Raw genomic sequence first — 20,775 nt, 5'->3', positions numbered from 1 at the left:
CAAGTACTAACATCAGACATATTTTAATCAGATGTTATCATAAATAACTTCAAACAATTGTTAAAAATACAGAAGTAAAATTTTCTCACACTCATACTAAATAAGATAAAGTTAAAATGTTGGCAAAGGAGGAAGAAGGTGACCATTTTCAAAGATAGGTATATAACTTAAACACAAAATTAAGAATTGCCACCCTAACTATTAATGGTAAATATTTACGAGCAAAGCATCATTTTGGTCCATTTCAAGATTTCAGTAAAATCATTTATGAGGGGGAGAAAAAGCTCCTACAAAACTATGAAAATTTCATTATATAGCACAACAAAATTCCTGTATACTTTTTTATAGTGAATGCTTTCAAACTAAAACGGCAGACAGCTATTTTACTTGTAGAAGTCTGTATTATTTCTCTGAAATATTATAAGCAGGTGTGAAACTTCATAAAAAGGAAATGAAAATACCAGTTAAGTAGGTATCATGATCTGTTAAAAACAAATTTTTTAAATTTTCTTAAGAAATTAAGAGAAAAATTCAAGAAGTTAATAAAATGACATGCTTTCATTGACAATTCGTAAGTATCAATGATGGCCTATAGAAAATGACTACTTTACACTAAGATTAAAGGAATTTGCTGCCATCACTATAGCAACTGTCTTAAGGAAACTAACATGTTCAACAACCTGCAGACCAAAATTAGATTTAGTATGCAATAAAATATAAACATGGCAATATAGTCTACATTTTAATTTTTGTATAATTTTATCATTGCTTTTTGCGCTGTGAAAATAAGTGGATTCATCCCTGAGAGCAACCTATCAAAATAGACTCATTAATGTCCAGTGCACTAATGAGCAACGGGTGAAGAAGGTGTTAATTATGCCACAGTAAGATTAAAAAAAAAAAAAAAAAAGCCCTAGTGAGCACTCGACGGTGTGTATAAGCTGAAAACGTTTCTCCATGTTTATGTATTTACAGCATGATGCAACAGAATGACAGCAAAATGATCACTCCATGGTTAAGAACAGAAATCTTAGATACAACACACTGAACAAAGAACCCCCAAGAATTAATTAAGGTATGGGTGGGTAGGGGAAATAATCCATTTTTTTGAGCTCTCTGAGTTTTCTAAACAGTTCATTTTGAAGTATATAGACATTAAATTAGTTCAGTTTGTATCTTATAAACTAAAGCAGTAATTAACCAAAAAACTTTACACAAAAAGTATCTCCTTAATATATAATAACAAAAACCTCTGAGTAAAGTATGAAGAATATTTTCAGGAATATGATGCTAGACTTTGAAAAATTCCTTTCCATACTGAAGGCCTACACACCACATTGAGTCTCTATTCACCAGCCTGACCATTTAATTTTTTCTGGTACAAGTGCCTTGAGACTTTTCAGAGGTCACTGCAACAGTAGACAGCTTATAACAAAACCATTAGCAGTTTGGCTAGCTTAGGGAAACCTCTTACTTTCCTTTTTTGTTTATTATCACTGCATGAATCTGCAGCATATGATAGTTTATAATTTCTCAGGCTTGTTAAATTCATGTTAAAGGTCTGTTTTCTTGTTGAATAAATTTTGTTCATATAATGCTGCCTATTTCATACACTCAGTCTTTAATAGCACCTTTGGTCTATGCGCAACTCACAGATCAAAACAGAGGACTAAAATAGGGGTTGATGATGCTATTTACATGTGTGATTCCTGCTGTCTTCTTGTTAGTAGCTTTAATATAATAGAAGACCTTGTCTGTTTTGTAATTAACACATCTTTACTGGAGAGATATTTGGAAGTGATTGCTGTGAATATACTGGTTAGTAAAATAAACACAATCACACACCACTTTCTGTTATCAGACAAATTTGTGAATTGTACACATTATACTCCAGATCAACAAACTGTGATATAACAGCCAAGTAGAAGACACATATTTATATAACCCTTTATTTTTCTGAAAATATGTATTCACTCTGACCTTGCAAATATAATTAGCTTGTGGGATGTGCAGATTTCAGTACCATGGTTGCTTTACTAATTGCAACTCTTGGAAATAGATACTAAATATTTGGAAGCTGCCAATACAAAATAAAAACTGCATGTTTTTTGTACATCTGTCTTAGATTATAAAAGCAAAATAGTTTTAAAAACAATACTGAGTTCCGTATTTATTCCAAGCATGCCCAAGGGTCAAGGATCTATCATTTCGTTTTAATGACGAATCTGGTTTATGACTTAAAACTCAGTCTAATCCATAATTTTTTGGCTTCTTTCATGAGTAGAATACAGTTCATCCAATATGCTATTTATTTTAAAATTCGTGTTTTCACATCAACTGCTAGGTCACTGAAAGACTAGACTAAATTTCTAAAGCACCAATCTATAGTTCCCAATTTTTACATCCAAAGGAAGCTATTTTTAAGCAAAGCTCTTCAAATTAGTTTAATACAAAGGTGTTTTAAAGAAAAATACACAAACACTTCTGGCAGTAGCTGTAATTTTTTTCTCTCTCTCTCTTTTCAGTAGTTGCCTTTGGTCCAGTTGTACTTATATCACAGTCAATGATTATGGGTATTTACAGAGTAGAACTAATGTTTTAAGAATTTATAATGCATTCATTTTCTTGAGCTTAAAAATGAAACAATCAGAATCTTCCATAACCTCAGGTCAGCTCACTATATATATAATATATATTATATATGTATGCTTATATATTATATATAATAAAATTATTCATCATATATAGATGAACTGTAACTTGTATATATGCAATGAACTGAAATAATTTTTAAAAACTTGAAAAAATTTTAAGACCTCAAAATCAATGTCAAACACTAAAAAGAAAGTAAAAATTCAGTTACTAGTTAGACGACATATTTTAAAACATAAAACCATCACTATGTAAAGTAAATCTCTAAATGATTATAAAAATGAAAGGTGTGGAAAGAGAGGCAACCCATATCAAATACTCTTTATCACCTAGAAATGACCTGTTATCAACTGCTTAGGTTGTTTCTAGATTCTTTAAAAATTAAGAGTGCATGTGACCTGGGAAGTACTGCTGGGGTTTGTGACCATTTCGTTACTTCTGCTGCCATGCACTGCCAGACATCTATAAGAGAAAAACATCTTATGTCTCTTGTAAGCCCACAGCATAAAAAATTCAGAGAAATCTTACTTTTTATGCCATTTCCAATGAAAAGCACTAAGAACTAAAACTGACTCATGCCAAATGCATATCACTGAATTGCTGTGATTTCTTAGTCTCAAGTTTGCAACACGGAAATTATTTATAAAATGTCAATTTTAGCTCTGGAAAAGAAATTCCTATGTGTATGTACATTTTCTTTCTTCATCCTCGGAGAATTGCTTACTGTAGCTAGAGATCTGTAGTACAACTTCAGTATATTGGGAGAAAAGGGGGATGGGGTGTAACTTGCATAATTTACTTTTTTTGACAAGTGAAGACATGCATCAAAATTCAAAGAGTAAATCCACAAGTTTTGAACATATATGCTTTAATGAAAACAAATCGATCTTTAGAAACTAGTATGGTAAAAGGTAATTAGACATTTTTAGAGTCATGAAACACTGGGAGAAGAATTTACTTAAGTTATAATAAAAATAAAGTTTCACAGAATTTTTTCAACATATGCATGTAATCAGTATGGTGTAGAGGTTTAAATGCTTGAGGCACTCTGGAGTCAATCCTGCCTAAGTTAGAATTCTGGGTCTATCACTTACTAGCTAAGGGACCTCAAACAAGTTATTTAACCCTTCAATTTCTCCATTTGCTCATGAATGACAATGCCTCACAGACTTGGTAATAAAATAATATATGTGTTTCTGCCACTATAGTTTTCACTGTTACTAAGCGTGGCAGTGATGGAGTTGCCCAGCTCAGATCTTTCAACAGAACCTGCTGTGGAGTGTATGACTGACTCACAACCTCCAGCTTTTACACCTTTGGATCCACTGGGCATTCACACCAGGTCATACTTCTCCTGGGCAGCTCCCAGCCAACAACTGAACACAGCAGTGGTACTAGAACCTAGTCATTCCTGCCAAATAAGGGATTCCTGTAAAGGCTAATTTTGGCTCAAGGATTCCCCAGCAGCCTGGCTGAAATTTTCTGAGCACTAGCTACAGTCTGTGGCTCTTCTACCCAATCTACCTTCACTTTCTCCTTTTGCAGGGTCAAACCTTCACTGCTGTCTGAAGGCTCTCCCCTTTCTCCAACATGGGTGTCTCCCCCAATAAATCTCTTGCATGTCTAATTTCATTTTGGCATCTGATCCACAGAGGACCCAAACTGATACAGTTAACAAAGCAGAGTACTGGTATCATGAAGAGTGTTAAAATTGGAACAAAGTTACCCTAAAAATCGAGTTATAACTATAAATTTTGCTTCAGGAGACACCTGAAGTATTAAAAAACAATAGGAAATTAGAGAGTGACACTTTAAGATGTATTTCTTTAGGGAAATTCCTGATTACCATAAGAAAGCGTATAGTTACACTGAAGGTTATTATCTCTCTTTTAAAAATGACTGAATATGCCTAGAATCTTGATACTACTCCTGCATGATCAGTGTTTCTAGACTCATAAGTGACAAACAGTGAGCTTAAAATTGAACTCCTCAGGGGACTACTAATAAGCTACAAGAGACTATCACCTATGGATCACTAATCTGATATCAATTCTATCTAGTGGCTATTCAGTCTACATAAAATGGAACCAGTGACTTCAGATCCCTTTCTAGTGGAAAAATTAAAACAAGTGGTTTGTCTGTTGGCAATTCCATATAAAGCAAAGGAATAAAGGGCCCTAGAGAACAAAGATGGGCTCAACTATGTTAGCATGGCAGTAGAGCATGTGGATGAGAATAAGGGATGTATATACATTGCTTGTGCTATAACACCACATTCAAAGAAAAATACAAAGTATATCCACTGAACTACTATCTCTCAATAGGCAAAGGCATTTTAGTAGGAAAAATATGTAAAGGCCAATTACTTTGCTGTGTATCACTTTTGTGTATTTTTATTTTGCTTATCAATTAAATATATATAGAAATTATCTTGCTAATCCTCTCAACCAAGTTTAGGTATTAATATTATCAATCCACGGATGAGGAAACTGCAGTGTAGAGAATTTAAATCAATTAAATGAAATGACACAACCTAAATGATACCACTATGATTTGTACCTATACAGCCTGCCAAAGCCAGTACTCTTCATCATGAAGCTGTTTGTTATAATAGCTGTCCTGACACAAAAACAAGAAAGGATTACTACTAGGTTCAGTTACTCAACAGCAAGGTTTGTGTCTCATTCGTCACTGAATATCCATTCTATAACAGAGTAAGTGGCACACAAAACACAGCGCAAATTAAGTATCTACTGAAATGAAAAACTAAAAAAAAAAAGCACTTTTGGTTACTATGCTATAGAAATTTTTAACACTTATGTTTATTTTTCCTGAAAAAAAAAAGGAAAGAAAAGAAAAATATCCATTATCTATAAACAAAATCTAATCACTAGCTTGTTAACAATATAGTTTTTACTTATCACTGCTCCGTTCTGAATTCATGAAATACTTTTTTGTGACCTGCTAAACTGAGAAACTCATAGACCACTGACTTGTATTTAATTTGGATTTAAAACTACATATGGTAAAGCTATGTGGAATGTGAAAAGTGGCTGTAAGCATCTATTAATCAGCTTACTAGTAGCCTAAAAATCACAACCGAGGGATCAGTTATGACTTTGAAGAAAATTTACCACTTCATTTCTACCCTCTTCAGGAAATTACAATGACAAGAAGACATTAAACCTGACAAAACTAAGTCCCAGGTCCAGAAATATCCTCACAACTAACAATGGCTAACGTCACATCTAGAGTGTGATCTTTTAAAATTAAAATATATAGGCTCTGAAAAGGCCTCTCAATCAAAGTCATAGTTTCCACGTTTCCACTTGCTAGTTCAAAACTGGCATTAAGGATAGGGAGTAAATCATATTCTTCTCTATAACTCCAATGTACTCTTGGCATAAAGTAGCGATCAACAGGTGTCTGTTGAACCAATGACCAGGGATAATTAGATGACTACAGAAAGAAAAGCATTCAAGAAGTGAGAGTCAATAAATAATATTCTTACAGGTAATGAATGATGTATTTTTACTGAAACAGTTGGATTCAAACTAATTTGAAGCACATTCACATCATTCAAAATGCACAGCAAGTAGTAAAGCATAACAAATTAGCTCAGAGATTATATTAATCTAGAAGCTCCAGGTTAAAAGAACTCCATAGGAACTCTTACCTCTATATACGACTTATGCTCTTAGAATTTTAAAAGTAAAATTATTTCTACATTCCTAGCTGACAATTCCTTATATCAGCTAAATAAATGTGATAAACTATTACACGTGTTTCTATCATAAATAGTATAGGAACATTAGTACCTGTAATATTTTCTTAGGCGTCCTCACAAGATCTGAGAGTGTTGTAAAACTTCAAACTGATAATAAGAGTGAAAGACAGGAAGCAAACAAAAGATAATACAGTAACAAAATGTGTTCCAAGAATACCTTGGAAGGGTATGCTCACAGAGCTATATCAGGAATGGAAATAGATTTTTTTATGTATTCTATTTCCTGTTTTTCTCTTTTTGCCTGGAAAACTAGACAAAGAAAAGGGGTGTGCATGAGTGTGCACAGTTTATGATTAGGACTACCCATCCCTAGCTGACACTTGTGGGATACTGATCAAAAAATAATCTTATAAATATAACAGCTGTGCTAAATATCTTTTCCTACTTTTAGAAGACAAATGACATATTAAACTTGAACTCTAGCTCTAATTTTACAGGGTCCAAATTGACCAAGGATAATGTTCATAAGTAAACTGGCTAACTGACCTTGTCAATCACATGTTCCAGTTATTTAATAAATGACTCTATGCTGACATATAAAAAATTAATAAATGTCACAAAATTAACTGCAATTGTTTGGATATGCTAAAAGCTAAAAAAAAATAGAACTGGTAATGGCTGAACACTGATGCAAATTCATTCCTCAATTTTATTTTATAAACATTTATGAAAAAACTATTGCAACACACTAAATTCCAAGATATTGGTATCTCTCCTCAAAGACATCTCAGTCTTGTGGGGAAGACAACACAGACAGATGAATAAAACACAAAATGATGAAGTGCAATACATTAATCACCTCATAGGCCCAAGTTTCAAAGTAATATATTCACTTCAGTTTCATCAGCATGCCCAAGGAAAATATCTTAGAAAATGGTAAGTGCTAAATAAAAGTTGGCCAATCAGAAGAGTATTCCTAGATTAATTAGCATGTACAAAATATAAGAAGGGAAGACTTCATTTCTTTTGTAGTCATTACCATCTTCCTAAATGTAGCAAATTAGAGATTAATTTATAGGCTTGTTCTTATCAAAATTTGCAGAAACATTCACATTCTATTTTTTTAATATTCTAGTTCTTGATCCTTTTTTTTTTTTTTGAGATGGAGTCTCGCTCTGTCGCCCAGGATGGAGTACAGTGGTGTGATCTTAGCTCACTGCAACCTCCACCTCCTAGATTCACACCATTCTCCTGCCTCAGCCTCCCGAGTAGCTGGGACTACAGGTGCCTGCCACCATGTCCAGCTAATTTTTTGTATTTTTAGTAGAGTCAGGGTTTCACCGTGTTAGCCAGGATGGTCTCGATCTCCTGACCTCGTGATCCGCCCGCCTTGGCCTCCCAAAGTGCTAGGATTACAAGCGTGAGCTACCGCACCCGGCCGTTCTTGATCCTTTTAAGTGTGAATTATGTTAATCTTCAGAATAAAGTATCATTTATTGCATACCTCCTAATATGACATGTGTACTCTAATCTCTACATATATTACCTCATGATAGTCATAATGCTATGAAATAGGTACTAAGATTCCTGTTATATAGAGGAAAAATCTGAAGCTCAAGAAAATTAGGTAACTTGTTCAAGGTCACACTGTAAAGAGGAGATAAAAATGAGATTTTAATGCAGGCCTGACCCCTAAGTCTGTGTTCTACATTACTCTATGCCCTGGCTATGGCCTACTACTAATATATATAATATATTATATATATATAGAGAGAGAGAGTATATATATATATACACATAGATATATAAAATAAGAAGCTCAAAATAAGACTAAAATTTGAGTAAACTATTTGAGTACTTAAAACCTTCGCCATCTTAAAACTTTCTAATATAAAATTTCTTGGAAAAGTAAAATATTTGCTACCCACCCCTAAAAGAAAAGACACAACCTTCTAGATATCTGAAAATAAAGGGTACGCTCTTACAACATTCATTCGCTAACTTTTTTTTTATTTTAACTTTTTTAAAAACTAGAGACGGAGTTTCATCATGTTGCACAGGCTCGTCTCAAACTCCTGGGCTCTAGCGATCCACTCACTTTGGTCCCGCACAGTGCTGGGATTACAGATGTGAGCCATGGTACCTAGCCACATGCCCTAACTTTCTTCTTGCATTTGTATTTATTCTCCAAAGCCCCATCTTTTGTAAAATGCTAGTTGTTTAAACAAATTAAAACCAATGAAACCACTCCTTTTACATTCTAATATCTGTGGAAAAAAGAATGAACAAAGAGGTGAGTACCTCTTGGAATGATATTGTTTCTACATTCTTCCCATGCGGTACAAGCTCCTCTTTTCTGACTGATGTCCCGCCTACCTCTCAAAACTCAGCCCAAGCTTTATCTATTCTGTGCAACCTACACTGATTTTTCTCCCTTCTTCTAATTTTAATTTACATTTACTGTGTTTGCTATACAAGTAATACTTTATTGTATACTGGCACATACAAAATTCTGAATAAGTATTTGTTAAATTATTTCTGTCTCTAGCAACCAATTTAATACTTACAGAAACAAGCAATTTCAGTATATTTTGTATCAGTATGCAAAATATCAGTATAGGTTATCAGTATATAATTGGCAGAATGAGATCTTGCTCACTACTAACACTAAATGGATATAACTTATCTTCTCAAAGAAGACAACGACCATTTTTTAAAATTTATTTTGTACCTTAGAATCATTAGCATACAGATCAGGTATCCTTAAGAAATACCTGCAGATAAGCTGACCTGCAGTTAAATAAACATCACATTTTTTAAAGTCTATTGAGTGTTTTGATCAGATTAAATAAAAATGTTTCAAGAAAACCTAACCAGTGGAAGACACATTTGGACATAGTCATTCCTTTTTTTATGTTTTCAAAAGAGAGAACAGACACAATGATTGTTAGGAGTTAGTTAGCTGGTAACAACTGAGCATTTTACTAATAGGAACCCCGTCAAGGAAAATGAGTTCTTTAAAGCAGTAATGCTTTTTAATAAATATATTACAATATCCTAATTAAGTTGTATGCTAGTTTTATGATTTTGCCCAAAGTGACCATTCTTTTTGCCTCAAGAAAGAAGTATAGTCACATTACAAGTTGAATTAACTTCTAAATTTGCTGCTGGATCTAGTTGTGGGCTGAGTATACAAGATAATAAAACATTCAGCAAGAGGTCCCCACTGTGCCATTTGAGAACTAAAGTTTAAAATATGTAAATATGTATATTTTACAAATGAACAAAATGCTGCAAGCAGATCTTATAAACTATTTCCCTGATTAGAGCAGAACTCACTGGTAACTTCTGTGAGCTTACTCTCCATTTAAATTATGAATGCAATTACCATTGATTTTCACCTGTATCATTTAAAAACATTTATAGTAGGGTTACAGACTCTTTATCATATAATGTACTTCATTATTTATGTTAATTTCAGTGTTTACTCCTAGGGATGTCACAAAAGTCAACAGGAATAAATCTGTCTAAATTGTTTTTTAAAATTAATGGAACAACACATTTTTAAAAAATCAATTAATATATAATACATAATACTTAGAGAAAACTATGGAGAACTTAGAGGAAATGTACAGCTCTTTCCCCTGACTTATGCTGAAGAGAGTGACACCTATCCACAGTAACTTAAGGAATGGCCTCACAATGACCTCTGGTATTCATTTTGCATTCTGCAGTTACTCTGATTATATCATTCATAATGGTTTAATATTAAAGAATTAACGAGTCATTAAAAAAGCCTGAGCTCTGAAATTTTACAGAACTGGATTCGTATCTTTGTTCTGCTGCTAACTCATGGTCTGACTTTGGCAAAGCAACCTCCTTGGCCCTAATTTTTTTTTTTTTTAACCGCTAATAACATGTAATAGTAACAGGTCCTATCTTTAGGATTATAACAAAGAATAAATAAGTTGAAATGGTTATTCACAATACCTGGCTCACAGCAATTATTCAATAAAAAATATAATCAAGTCAGCATAAAAGAAAATCAAACTAATTGTGAATGAATTGAGATTACCAAGAAAGAATCCAGGCTTATCTAATTTCTCAAAGACAGAAATATTGGAATTTATAAAGATGGAAATATACAAAACGTTCAAGAAAGAGGTTTTAAAAAAAGTGAACAGAGACCCAACTTAAATCATTTATATATAAAATGTCATTTTAATTCTTGATCTAATCATTGCCTTACTAAATATTTTGACAGCTTTCATAAATCACACACAGAGAAAGGAGAGGGAGACTCTTATGCTATTCTTCATTTTTATAAGTTTATATTCCTAAGTATCATGATTTAACTAAAACACCCTAAGGATTTACTAGCATTTAATCTGATTCATAGTGATGAGAGGACTTGACACTGAAAGAACCATAAATTACAATCAAACTCTGACTCCTTAAAGATGAAGTTGCATTACTGACAAAGAACTGGATCCTTATTTCAGGAGATATAATAGTATGAATCTAGACATTAGGTCCAACAAGTGATGCAAATCATCAATGATAGGTATTTACACTAAATTTTTTCAAAAAGATTTCTTCCTACTATACAAAAGTACACAGTGATACATATGACTTCATAAATTTTAGATATATTATTTTTAAAAACTAAATTTAACATTGTTAAGACATGTGATGAATGCATATTATTAAATGAAATTCATCATTTTAATATAAATTACAATTAATTAGAAATAATGAAAATTCCAATATTATACAACACATAAACTAGGTTTGGAAACTAAAATTGCCATTTTAAACATTACAAAAGGATAACCAAAAATAAAATACATACTCATTTATTTACATTTACATTTATTTACTGTATTTTGAGAATGCTTTCTTTCATTGTGTTTGTTTTTACTTTCCTTTTTCAAAGTAGCCACCATCACGAGTCAAGATATCATAAAACCTAAGTTAAGCTAATTACTACGAAACAGAATTCTAATTATATTTAAAATTAAGCTTTAATTATTACTTGTAAATATTGTGGTAGGGGACTTTGTTAGATAATTGTTACATTTGTAAAACAGTAATCATTACTTAAATGAAATTACTTCCGAGTTACTAAAAGGGTACCTTAAAATACAGAATTAAACTTAAGAGATATTATACTGTAATTCATAAAGCCAATAACAATCAAGGATTTTTCAACCTCTTTTATCTAACCCATTTAGTTAAAAAAAAGTAAATAAATTGAAATATAGGCATATAGTAAGAATCAGAAGCTATCCATTCTGAATGGTCTAGTATATCAGTTTCTATTATTGTTTTTGTGGATAGTTTTTGCCTCTGAAAAGCTAAATCACACCAAATAAGATCATGATTTAGAGAAGACCTCAATTTTTATACATGATAATGGTATGATGTCAGAAAACATTCAACTTCAAATTTATGACACATAAAAACTCCATGTTTTAACAGCCATGTTTAGTTTGTTTGAGCTGGTGAGCAGATATAAATGTAATCTGCACTACTATCAAACTCCAGGTCTGATAGATAACAAGCTAATATTTATTTCTAAGTGCTCTAAAAATTATTTGTAAAACCTGCATAAAAAGGATTGCATAAATATATTGTGATTTTATTTTAACAATTATTCTACACTACAATGGAAGTACATGCTCAAACAAGACACCTCAGCAGTATTTTAAAGCAGTAACCACCTAGCCAATTTCTGTATGTTCTGTAGTTTTTCTAATCCACTCTCCCTGTGGTTGAGCAAAATCGAATTGCCTCTCACATTTGCAGACAGCTCTGTGAAGGTGATAATAGAGCTGCTCCCTGCTGTCATGAGGCAGGAAATAGGAAAATGGCATATGGGGCTAGAAAGAAAGAAATAAAAAAAAAGAAAGAAAGAAAGAAAGAATGAACAAAAAAAGAGAAAGAGAACTAAACAAGAACAAAAGGGGTTTCAACAAAGAACTATAACACAATATGCTTTCCAAGTTAATCTGTTTTCAGAATTATTTAGCATATTTAATCATTCATTTGCATCCTCACTCCAAAAACGTGAATGGTTGATACCAAGTCTTTGGGCAAGTTTTCATTGTCTAAAATATTTGGAAAACACACCTCCAGAATATGTTCTGTACAATGTCTGCAAAACAATGCCCTTTAAATAGATTTTTAAAATGTTCTGCCAATTCCAAATTCATCATTTGAAAATAAAGGTAAAGCAATGTTTATTTAAATATTAATAAAATGTTTATGGCAGGCTTTGAGTATGGTTTAACTTTCCTAATTTTATGAAATTCAAAAAATTTAAAGATAAATATTCATGACAATTACGCAAGTGATTAAAGAAGAAATCTCTAAATAAATTGCTAATAATACCAAGACACAGTTATCAACTTGTAAAGTTTTTTTGTTTGTTTGTTTTTTAAGTAAACAGATAGCAGCTTTCTGTATAATTAAGAATCCTGCTTTGAACAAAATGGATTTTTATTTAATGTATCTGTAAACAGAATGTGGCAGTAGATGGCAATAAAGATAGAATCTACTCTACCTTTCCTTTTACACTCTGAATGGGATCCACAACCACTGCCACAGCTCTCTCCGACAAGGCTTCAAAGCTCTGCTGAGTGTTGATATCCACACCAGAAAGCCAACAACCAAAGCCAGGGTGACTGTGATACCAACCAACAACCATCTCCGGCCTGAAACAAAGAGGGCATTCAGATGCTCAGAACAGAACAAGAAATACATTTATGATATGAAAAGAAACAACACACTAACGGGGTATAAATTAAGAAGAGATGAAAAACACACAGGTGTGAAAAAGCACCATTAGAAACCCTGAAATTGTACACCATATTATCCAGAAAACATGGAAATGAATATGTGTGACAAAGGAGTACTATCATTAAGAGATGCACATTAGCAGTGGTAGATAAGGCTTTCAGTTTTTCACCTTGTTACCACAGTTTCTCAGAGCCAGTTTTTACCCTTTCAGCATTCAAGTAAATATCTACTCTTTAACTCCTTAGCTCTGGGAGTTGGATTTTTCAGGCACAGAGTACATTTTTAACAATGGACACCAGGATCCACTGTTGTGAAAGGATTAAATATCAATTAAACCAGCAGTAGAACTAGGAACTCAGTCAAAAACCAATTTGCACTGTTCTGCTCAGCTGCTGAGCCTTTTGCTAACATTAATTTTGAAGTTTTTTCCACAGTAGAAGAATTTGAGCAAGAGAATGGCAACTTTGAGAGATTTGGTCTGAGGAAAAAAACTTCAGAATATTTGGATTATACTTTCTCTGTCTTTAAAACTATGCCTACAAACATAATTAAATATTCATAATCTCATTCAGTTGCAGCTCTCAAATACATGGAACATACAAGCTTTTTCAATTATAAGTGACTAGACAGTAACTCCATATGCTAAACAGAGGGAAGCTACAGCCCAAGCTTACTATGTGACAGTCAAGAATTTTAACATGAGGCAGTTCTCTGATGGGCAAATTTCTTTGGTTCTAAAGGGAAGACATACTAGACAGGCGGTGCATGGCACCGATATTTACAGATACTTTCATGTCAACTATGTGACCTCTTTTTCTAGAAATGATACTGATAAACATCTATAACTTTGAGGTATGTTTCTATAAATATTTCCCATTATTTCTTTAGCTGATCACTTAAAATGCTTACCTTCCTGTCTGCTTCAACATATCCAACATTTTAGCTTGGAACACTGGATCAACTGCCTCCACACTTACACCCTGATTTAGAAAGAAATAAAAATTATTAATTTTTGTAAATTTGGAAAAAAAAAAAGCTTCCCTATGTATATTATTTGGGGTTGCCAAAATCATTTTATAGGTTTTGATACCTACATTTGATACCTACTCAAGTCATTCAATTATAAACCTCATACCAATCAAGCTTCTAAAATTGCCAACTAACAAACTGCTGTTGGCTAATGAGTTAAGCCAACTTTCAGGGTTCTTAAGAATATAATGGCCATTGCTATGTATATGTTTACCAGAAATACAAAAACAATTGAATCAACCATAGCTGTTGGTTAGACCTATCTAGGCAAGCATACTTCCTAATGCCATCTTATCATAACTGATAACTAAAATGAGCCTCATCCAAAGTTCTACAAATATTCAGCTATCATAATGAAACAGCCTCAAGTCTCTTACGTACAGCATTATTTTGCTAGTTCAACCAAAATAAAATATTTGAACATGGAAGAATTAAAAGGTTCAGATCATCTCTCTGGCTATAGAGTATTGTCTTTAAAGCTCCCAGGGCTTTCTTCTAACCTCAGGAATCTAAATCAAATGTACTTAAAGAAACTAGTTAACATAAGCACTTCCTTCCCACCAAAACAAACAGTACGCATATTGAATTCCAACAGAGAGTACATCCTCAAGAACAGGGGTATGCAATCTGCTGCTTATAGGCTAAGAATGTTTTCGGGTTTGTTCTTTCTTTTCATATATATACTTTAAAAGGACTGTCTTTAAAAAAAAGAAGAATATGCAACAGAGACATATGTCTTTATAGAAAAAGTTTACTGACTCTGGGGTCAGAAGGAAAACTTTCTAATTCTATGACACTAGGAAATAGAATTAGAGTGAATATAGGGATCAAAATCTTTCATTTTACATTGTCAAACAAGCATTTACATGGAAGTAATGATATTAAAACCTAAGAACGATGTATTATAATGGATATCTACGTAAGTACCCATAACATATATGTCAGTTTTATGTATTTCATGTAGCCAAATATAAAAAGATAGAGACACGTAATAAATAGTCTACGATTTAAATCTAAACCTTTAGTTAACATGTAGAGTGTTTCTCTATTTCCAAATGTATAAAATAAATATAATGGATATCGAGATGGATAAAATCAGTAGATCCAAATTAGTTTCCCTCAACAAATTCATCTATTTAGAGAAAACCTTACATTTATAAATATATTGCATTCTGTAGCATTCTATTTTAAATGCTTATTTTTAATATACATACTATATATATATTACAGTACTTGAAATTGTAATTTGTTCTCTAGCATCTACCTTATCAAAGTAAACTTACAGAGCCTCGAACAGAACAAACAGCTTTATAACACAATTTCTTTAATCCTTCTTTTACAAGGCTCAGTAAGAGAAATATTGCCTAGCAAAGAAGAAATATCCCTTGGAAAAATGCATGCATATTTTTCTAAACAAACAGGTGAGAAGGATATATGTGTTATGTTTTTGGAAGGTAGATGGAATGGTTATTGTTTTTTGCTATTTTCTTTCAGTCAAAATGCACATCTATCAACACAAGTTGATCAAACAAAAAGGCAAAACAAAACAAAAATCTCTAGAAAGAATAATGTATTCTATACAGGTAATTTGTATGGAGTACGGTGCATATAAACAAAATACCATACCTGGGCAAAAATACTCAGGTTTGCTATTGTTTTTTGTGTGTGTTTGTTTGTTTTTTAACTTAACATTTTAAATAAAAAAAGCTTAAAAGTCATTCATCACCATATAGAACATTTTTTAAATGACATATTTCAAAACAATGGGAACAAGACATAAGAACTAGTGCATGTGAGTTGAAAATCTAAATAAGAGAATCTCAAATCTTTTGAAAACTTGGTTCGAAATGAAACTAACACTCTGCTATTATAGGGTAAGTAACTTTTAAATCCAGTATTTTACCAGTTTAAGCTGAAGGCATGAGAAAATAAATTTAGCATTAGCATCATTCAGTTTGTAGACCTATAAGAAGTTATGCTGTGTTTCAGAGATTAATGATTTCATTCAATACAATCTAAAATTTCTATCAAGCTTACGATTAATTTTTCCTATTGGAAAGAGAAAATGTAATATGATGAGTTAGTTTGCATAGGAAAAGAAAAATGAAAAGAAACACATTTACTTGCAGCAGGCAACCATAAAAGTACTCACTGTTCCTGACTGTGGCATAGCAAACACATCAATCACTCTGACGGTATAATCATCAACAAATTCTCCAAGCATCAAACCCATAACTTCCATTGGAACTCCAGCACGGCCATGTTTTAACATCTGTAGAAAGGAAGAGATGGGGATACAAGCAAAGTTCGTTAAGGTCTCTGGTTCCTCTTTATAAAACAAAAACCAAATTTTGTTTCAGCGAAAATAAAAAACTCTTTTTATAAATGTAGCTAAAACAATAGCTTATTTATGTCTGAGAGGATTAAGGTGACAAATACTCCAAAGCAAATACTCCAAATGAAAGCAAAAGAGTTCTCTAAAGCAAGTAACTACATTCACTACTTACTTTTAACAGTGCCAGGGAAGAGATATAGACTTGTTCTGCTGTGTCCACTGCAGGAGCATCTGTAGGTGGCCCCTAGAAACAAATACATCAATTATTACAAACACACACAGAGAGTTTATGAGTTTAAAATTCAAGTTACATGTGGTATAAACTTGATATTTTTAAAATAGTTTTGAAAAACATGTCAAGTACCCTTTTATTTGGCTACGACACAATCAAAACACATTTGCAAATATCAAACCTGTAGAAAAGAGGTAAAACTTAATACTAAGCCAAGGGTCTAATGGACACAAAGTTTAAGTCTTTCGGCAATGCCAATCTACCTTGGCTACAAAATGGCTATAATTTACCAATCAGCCACGTTTGTTACCACAGTGTGTATATGTGAAATGCTGTTGGACTAGCACAATTAACTAAAGCATCAACATCAAACAGCAAATTCTCTGAGCTTCTTGATTTTCAGCTAAAGACAGCATGTATTAATAGATTAAGGCTATGGGATTCCTCTGCAAATTCATCGCTACAGTGGAGGAGAAGGGGAAAGAAGACTTCTAATCCCTGGGTGAAAGAGCTGTGAACAACATCCTCTGCACGTCACCTAATGAAGCTGTTCCCCTCCCCCTATACAACAACAAATTTAACACAATTGCCCCAGGTGTGAACAAACCAGTTGAGACAGGTATAGCTGACGTGAAAATACTTCCAAAATCCTAACCACTATCTTTAAAACAAGTATTACTACCAATCTTATTACAGGCTAAGGAAGACACTATGTTTCTCCTCTAAGGATTCTATCTTCTTCCTGTAAGGAAGCAAACTTCTCTTGACTATAACATTCAGCTGCACAAGGTAACTGACATATAGTTCTTACCCTCAAGAGGCCTACAGTCTTATAAATGTGATTCTGCCCCACAATTAGTGCACATAGAAAGCTTCTTGTTTTTTAATATTGAACAATCTAGGAAATTAAAAGGAGATATGACATAATTGCCAGGTCCTGTTTTGCTTAAAGTTCCCTTTCCCTGACAGTAACCCTATTACAAATTAGGTAAACAACATGTTACCTTATCCAAATTGTAAGCTATGTTCTCTCTCCTATTTACACTTTTACATACTGAAAGTAAACAATCGCTTTACATTCCATACTTATAGGTCTATGTGTACCTCGTGCTTTTGTGTGTGTGTGTGTGTGTGTTAAATTCTATTACTTTATATTGTTTCAAAAGTTCATAATATTTACTGGAAGCATTAAGTATAAAAGGTTCTAGAATGAGTTTTCTCTAAATAAAATAATTTTGTTTTTTTATTTACTTCTGTTCAAAGTGGTGGAAAAAATCAAGTCCCTCAAATTTAATTTTCATCATAAATGTCAGGCAATAAAGTTGGAAACTGACCAAATTCTTCATCTATTATCACCTAATGCAGTTTTATTGCTTATTTTTCAAATAGCTAAGATCTCCTTCAGAATGAAAACTCTGCTAAAGTAAAGTAATATCAGGCCAAAGCATCTTGCTGAAGTCATCATACAAACCTAATTTTAGTGGTATAATAATTTTACTCATTTCACTTAGAAAGTTAAGAAAGATTAACGAAAAGGTGAGGACAACAATAAATTAGTTGTGATGAGAGGTTTAGGGGAAGTAGTAGTAGCCTTAAAAGGTTAGGATAATAGTAAGATTTCAGTTAAACAGAAGGAATTGATTCTTGTGATCTACTGCATAGCCTGGTGACTATAGTTAATAATAATGTATATTTCAAAATAGTTAAAAGATGACTTCAAATGTTCTCAGCACAAAGAAATGATAAATATTGAGGTGATGGATATGTTAGCCTTATGTGATCATTCCACAACATACATATTTATCAAAACATTACCCCTACCAATATATATAATTATTTGCCAATTTAAAATAAAATAAAACTAGAAAAATAGGTTAACGAACACTGTATTCATAAAATTATTCCTAGATCCAGAGCAACCTTATACATTGCATATGGAGAAAGAAGTTAAACTGGTATCTTGACTGTAGCTTTAATACAGCCTTTCTCAACTTGCCCGAAAATATTTTTTTTTTTTTTTTTAGAAAAAAAGGGAAATAAAACATCACACCATCACCAAAATGCGTTACTGACAGAATCCAGAAACTATTTCTGCCACCAAAGAAGGAAGAAACACTATTTCGTTTAATATTATATATATAACCAGTACCTAGAAAAGTACCTCGGCCGTAGTAAGAACTTAAGTACTGATTGAAAGAATGAATGAATAGGCTGCGTCTACTGCCAGAATGAAGACCATTCTCAGCAATCAGACTGTCGACATTCCAGAAAATGTCGACATTACCCTGAAGGGACGCACAGTTATCGTGAAGGGCCCCAGAGGAACCCTGCGGAGGGACTTCAATCACATCAATGTAGAACTCAGTCTTCTTGGAAAGAAAAAAAAGAGGCTTCGGGTTGACAAATGGTGGGGTAACAGAAAGGAACTGGCTACCGTTCGGACTATTTGTAGTCATGTACAGAACATGATCAAGGGTGTTACACCGGGCTTCCGTTACAAGATGAGGTCTGTGTATGCTCACTTCCCCATCAACGTTGTTATCCAGGAGAATGGGTCTCTTGTTGAAATCCGAAATTTCTTGGGTGAAAAATACATCCGCAGGGTTCGGATGAGACCAGGTGTTGCTTGTTCAGTATCTCAAGCCCAGAAAGATGAATTAATCCTTGAAGGAAATGACATTGAACTTGTTTCAAATTCAGCGGCTTTGATTCAGCAAGCCACAACAGTTAAAAACAAGGATATCAGGAAATTTTTGGATGGTATCTATGTCTCTGAAAAAGGAACTGTTCAGCAGGCTGATGAATAAGATCTAAGTTATCCAGCTACAGAAAGAAGATGCCAGATGACTCCTAAGACCTACTTGTGATATTTAAATGATGCAATAAAAGTCCTGTTGATTTGGAAAAAAAAAAAAAAAAAAAGAATGAATGAATAAATTAAGGTGCTACTGCAAGCCAATGGAACAGAAAAGAGAAATACCAGCTAGTTACCTTGAGAGACAGGAAGCAAGCCACATGTCAGTGGCCTTTCTTCTAATTCAGAAACATACTAACTCACAATGGATTTTCTTCTGATTCAGAAACATAGTAAACAAGAAAGCCATGTACTAAGAGAAGACTATGCAGCTGTTTATTGTATGAGTGCTGTTTTATTTTTGTTTTTTTTAGACAGAGTCTCGCTCTGTCGCTCAGGCTGGAGTGCAATGGCGCAATCTCGGCTCACTGCAACTACTGCCTCCGGGGTTCCAGCATCTCTCCTGTCTCAGCCTCCTGAGGCGCTGGGATTACAAGGGGCACGTCGCCATGCCCAGCAAATTTTTTGTATTTTAGTAGGGACGGGGTTTCACCGTGTTGCCCAGGCTGGTCTTGAACTCCTGAGCTCAGGCAATCCACCTACCTTAGTCTCCCAAAGTGCGAGCATTACAGGCGTGAGCCACCGCACCCAGCCATGAGTGCTGTTTTAAAAACAGCAGCCAGTGATACTTACTGCTGCCCCTTTCACTACTGTTGGCAAGAACTAGATAAAGGTTGGTAGCGGTGAAATGATGCCAGAGAGAGAGAGAAATCGCATATAATAGACTGTCAATGGGACAGATACTAAAGACCTTGGCTAGCAGTGACTAAGGCTGTTGTTTTCCTACATGCTCACCTGTTCAGAATAGCAAAAACCAGGCAACAGAAGAAAACCCCATTAAAGACTCAAAACTGAGCTCAGAGAAGTACGTAAGAACATGAACAGCTGATATGGGGGGAGGGGAGCCAGGGCAGGGCTGGGTAGAGGAGGGTGTGGCCCCTGGCTAGGGCACCACCACCGGGCTTGCGCCCATGGACCTAGGTGAAGACAGGCATTTTTGTTTTCCTGCCCAAATGTTGCATTTCCAAGACCACCCTGGCCTGCCACTCCCCCATCCTGTGTCTATTAAAACTCCAAGACCCAAGCAAAGACACAAGTGGCTGGACGTTGAGAGGAACAGAACACATCAGCAGAAGAAGACACCG

The 20,775-nt window shown here is 33.7% G+C and overlaps 1 protein-coding gene and 1 pseudogene across 2 annotated transcripts in view; one reads left to right on the top strand and one right to left on the bottom strand.

Moving 5' to 3' along the window:
* Nucleotides 1–20,775, bottom strand: part of PSMD14 (proteasome 26S subunit, non-ATPase 14) — a 111,089-nt gene that overhangs the window by 28,402 nt on the left and 61,912 nt on the right. The window contains exons 4-7 of the mRNA XM_025404321.1: nt 16,717–16,788; nt 16,362–16,481; nt 14,090–14,160; nt 12,945–13,095 (exon numbers count right to left, since the gene is read on the bottom strand). Of these exons, the coding sequence (XP_025260106.1) occupies nt 12,945–13,095; nt 14,090–14,160; nt 16,362–16,481; nt 16,717–16,788 (414 nt within the window). The remainder of the gene's footprint in view (nt 1–12,944; nt 13,096–14,089; nt 14,161–16,361; nt 16,482–16,716; nt 16,789–20,775) is intronic.
* LOC112636033 lies at nt 1,850–19,698 on the top strand (annotated as a pseudogene). The gene is made up of 3 exons (XR_003122121.1): nt 1,850–1,853; nt 2,544–2,545; nt 18,987–19,698. The product of XR_003122121.1 is annotated as a 60S ribosomal protein L9 pseudogene (transcript).

This window comes from Theropithecus gelada, chromosome 12, assembly GCF_003255815.1.
Source record: "Theropithecus gelada isolate Dixy chromosome 12, Tgel_1.0, whole genome shotgun sequence".
NCBI lineage: Eukaryota > Metazoa > Chordata > Mammalia > Primates > Cercopithecidae > Theropithecus > Theropithecus gelada.
The sequence above is the reverse complement of the archived record's forward strand: the minus strand, read 5'-3'. Positions and strand labels throughout refer to the sequence as shown.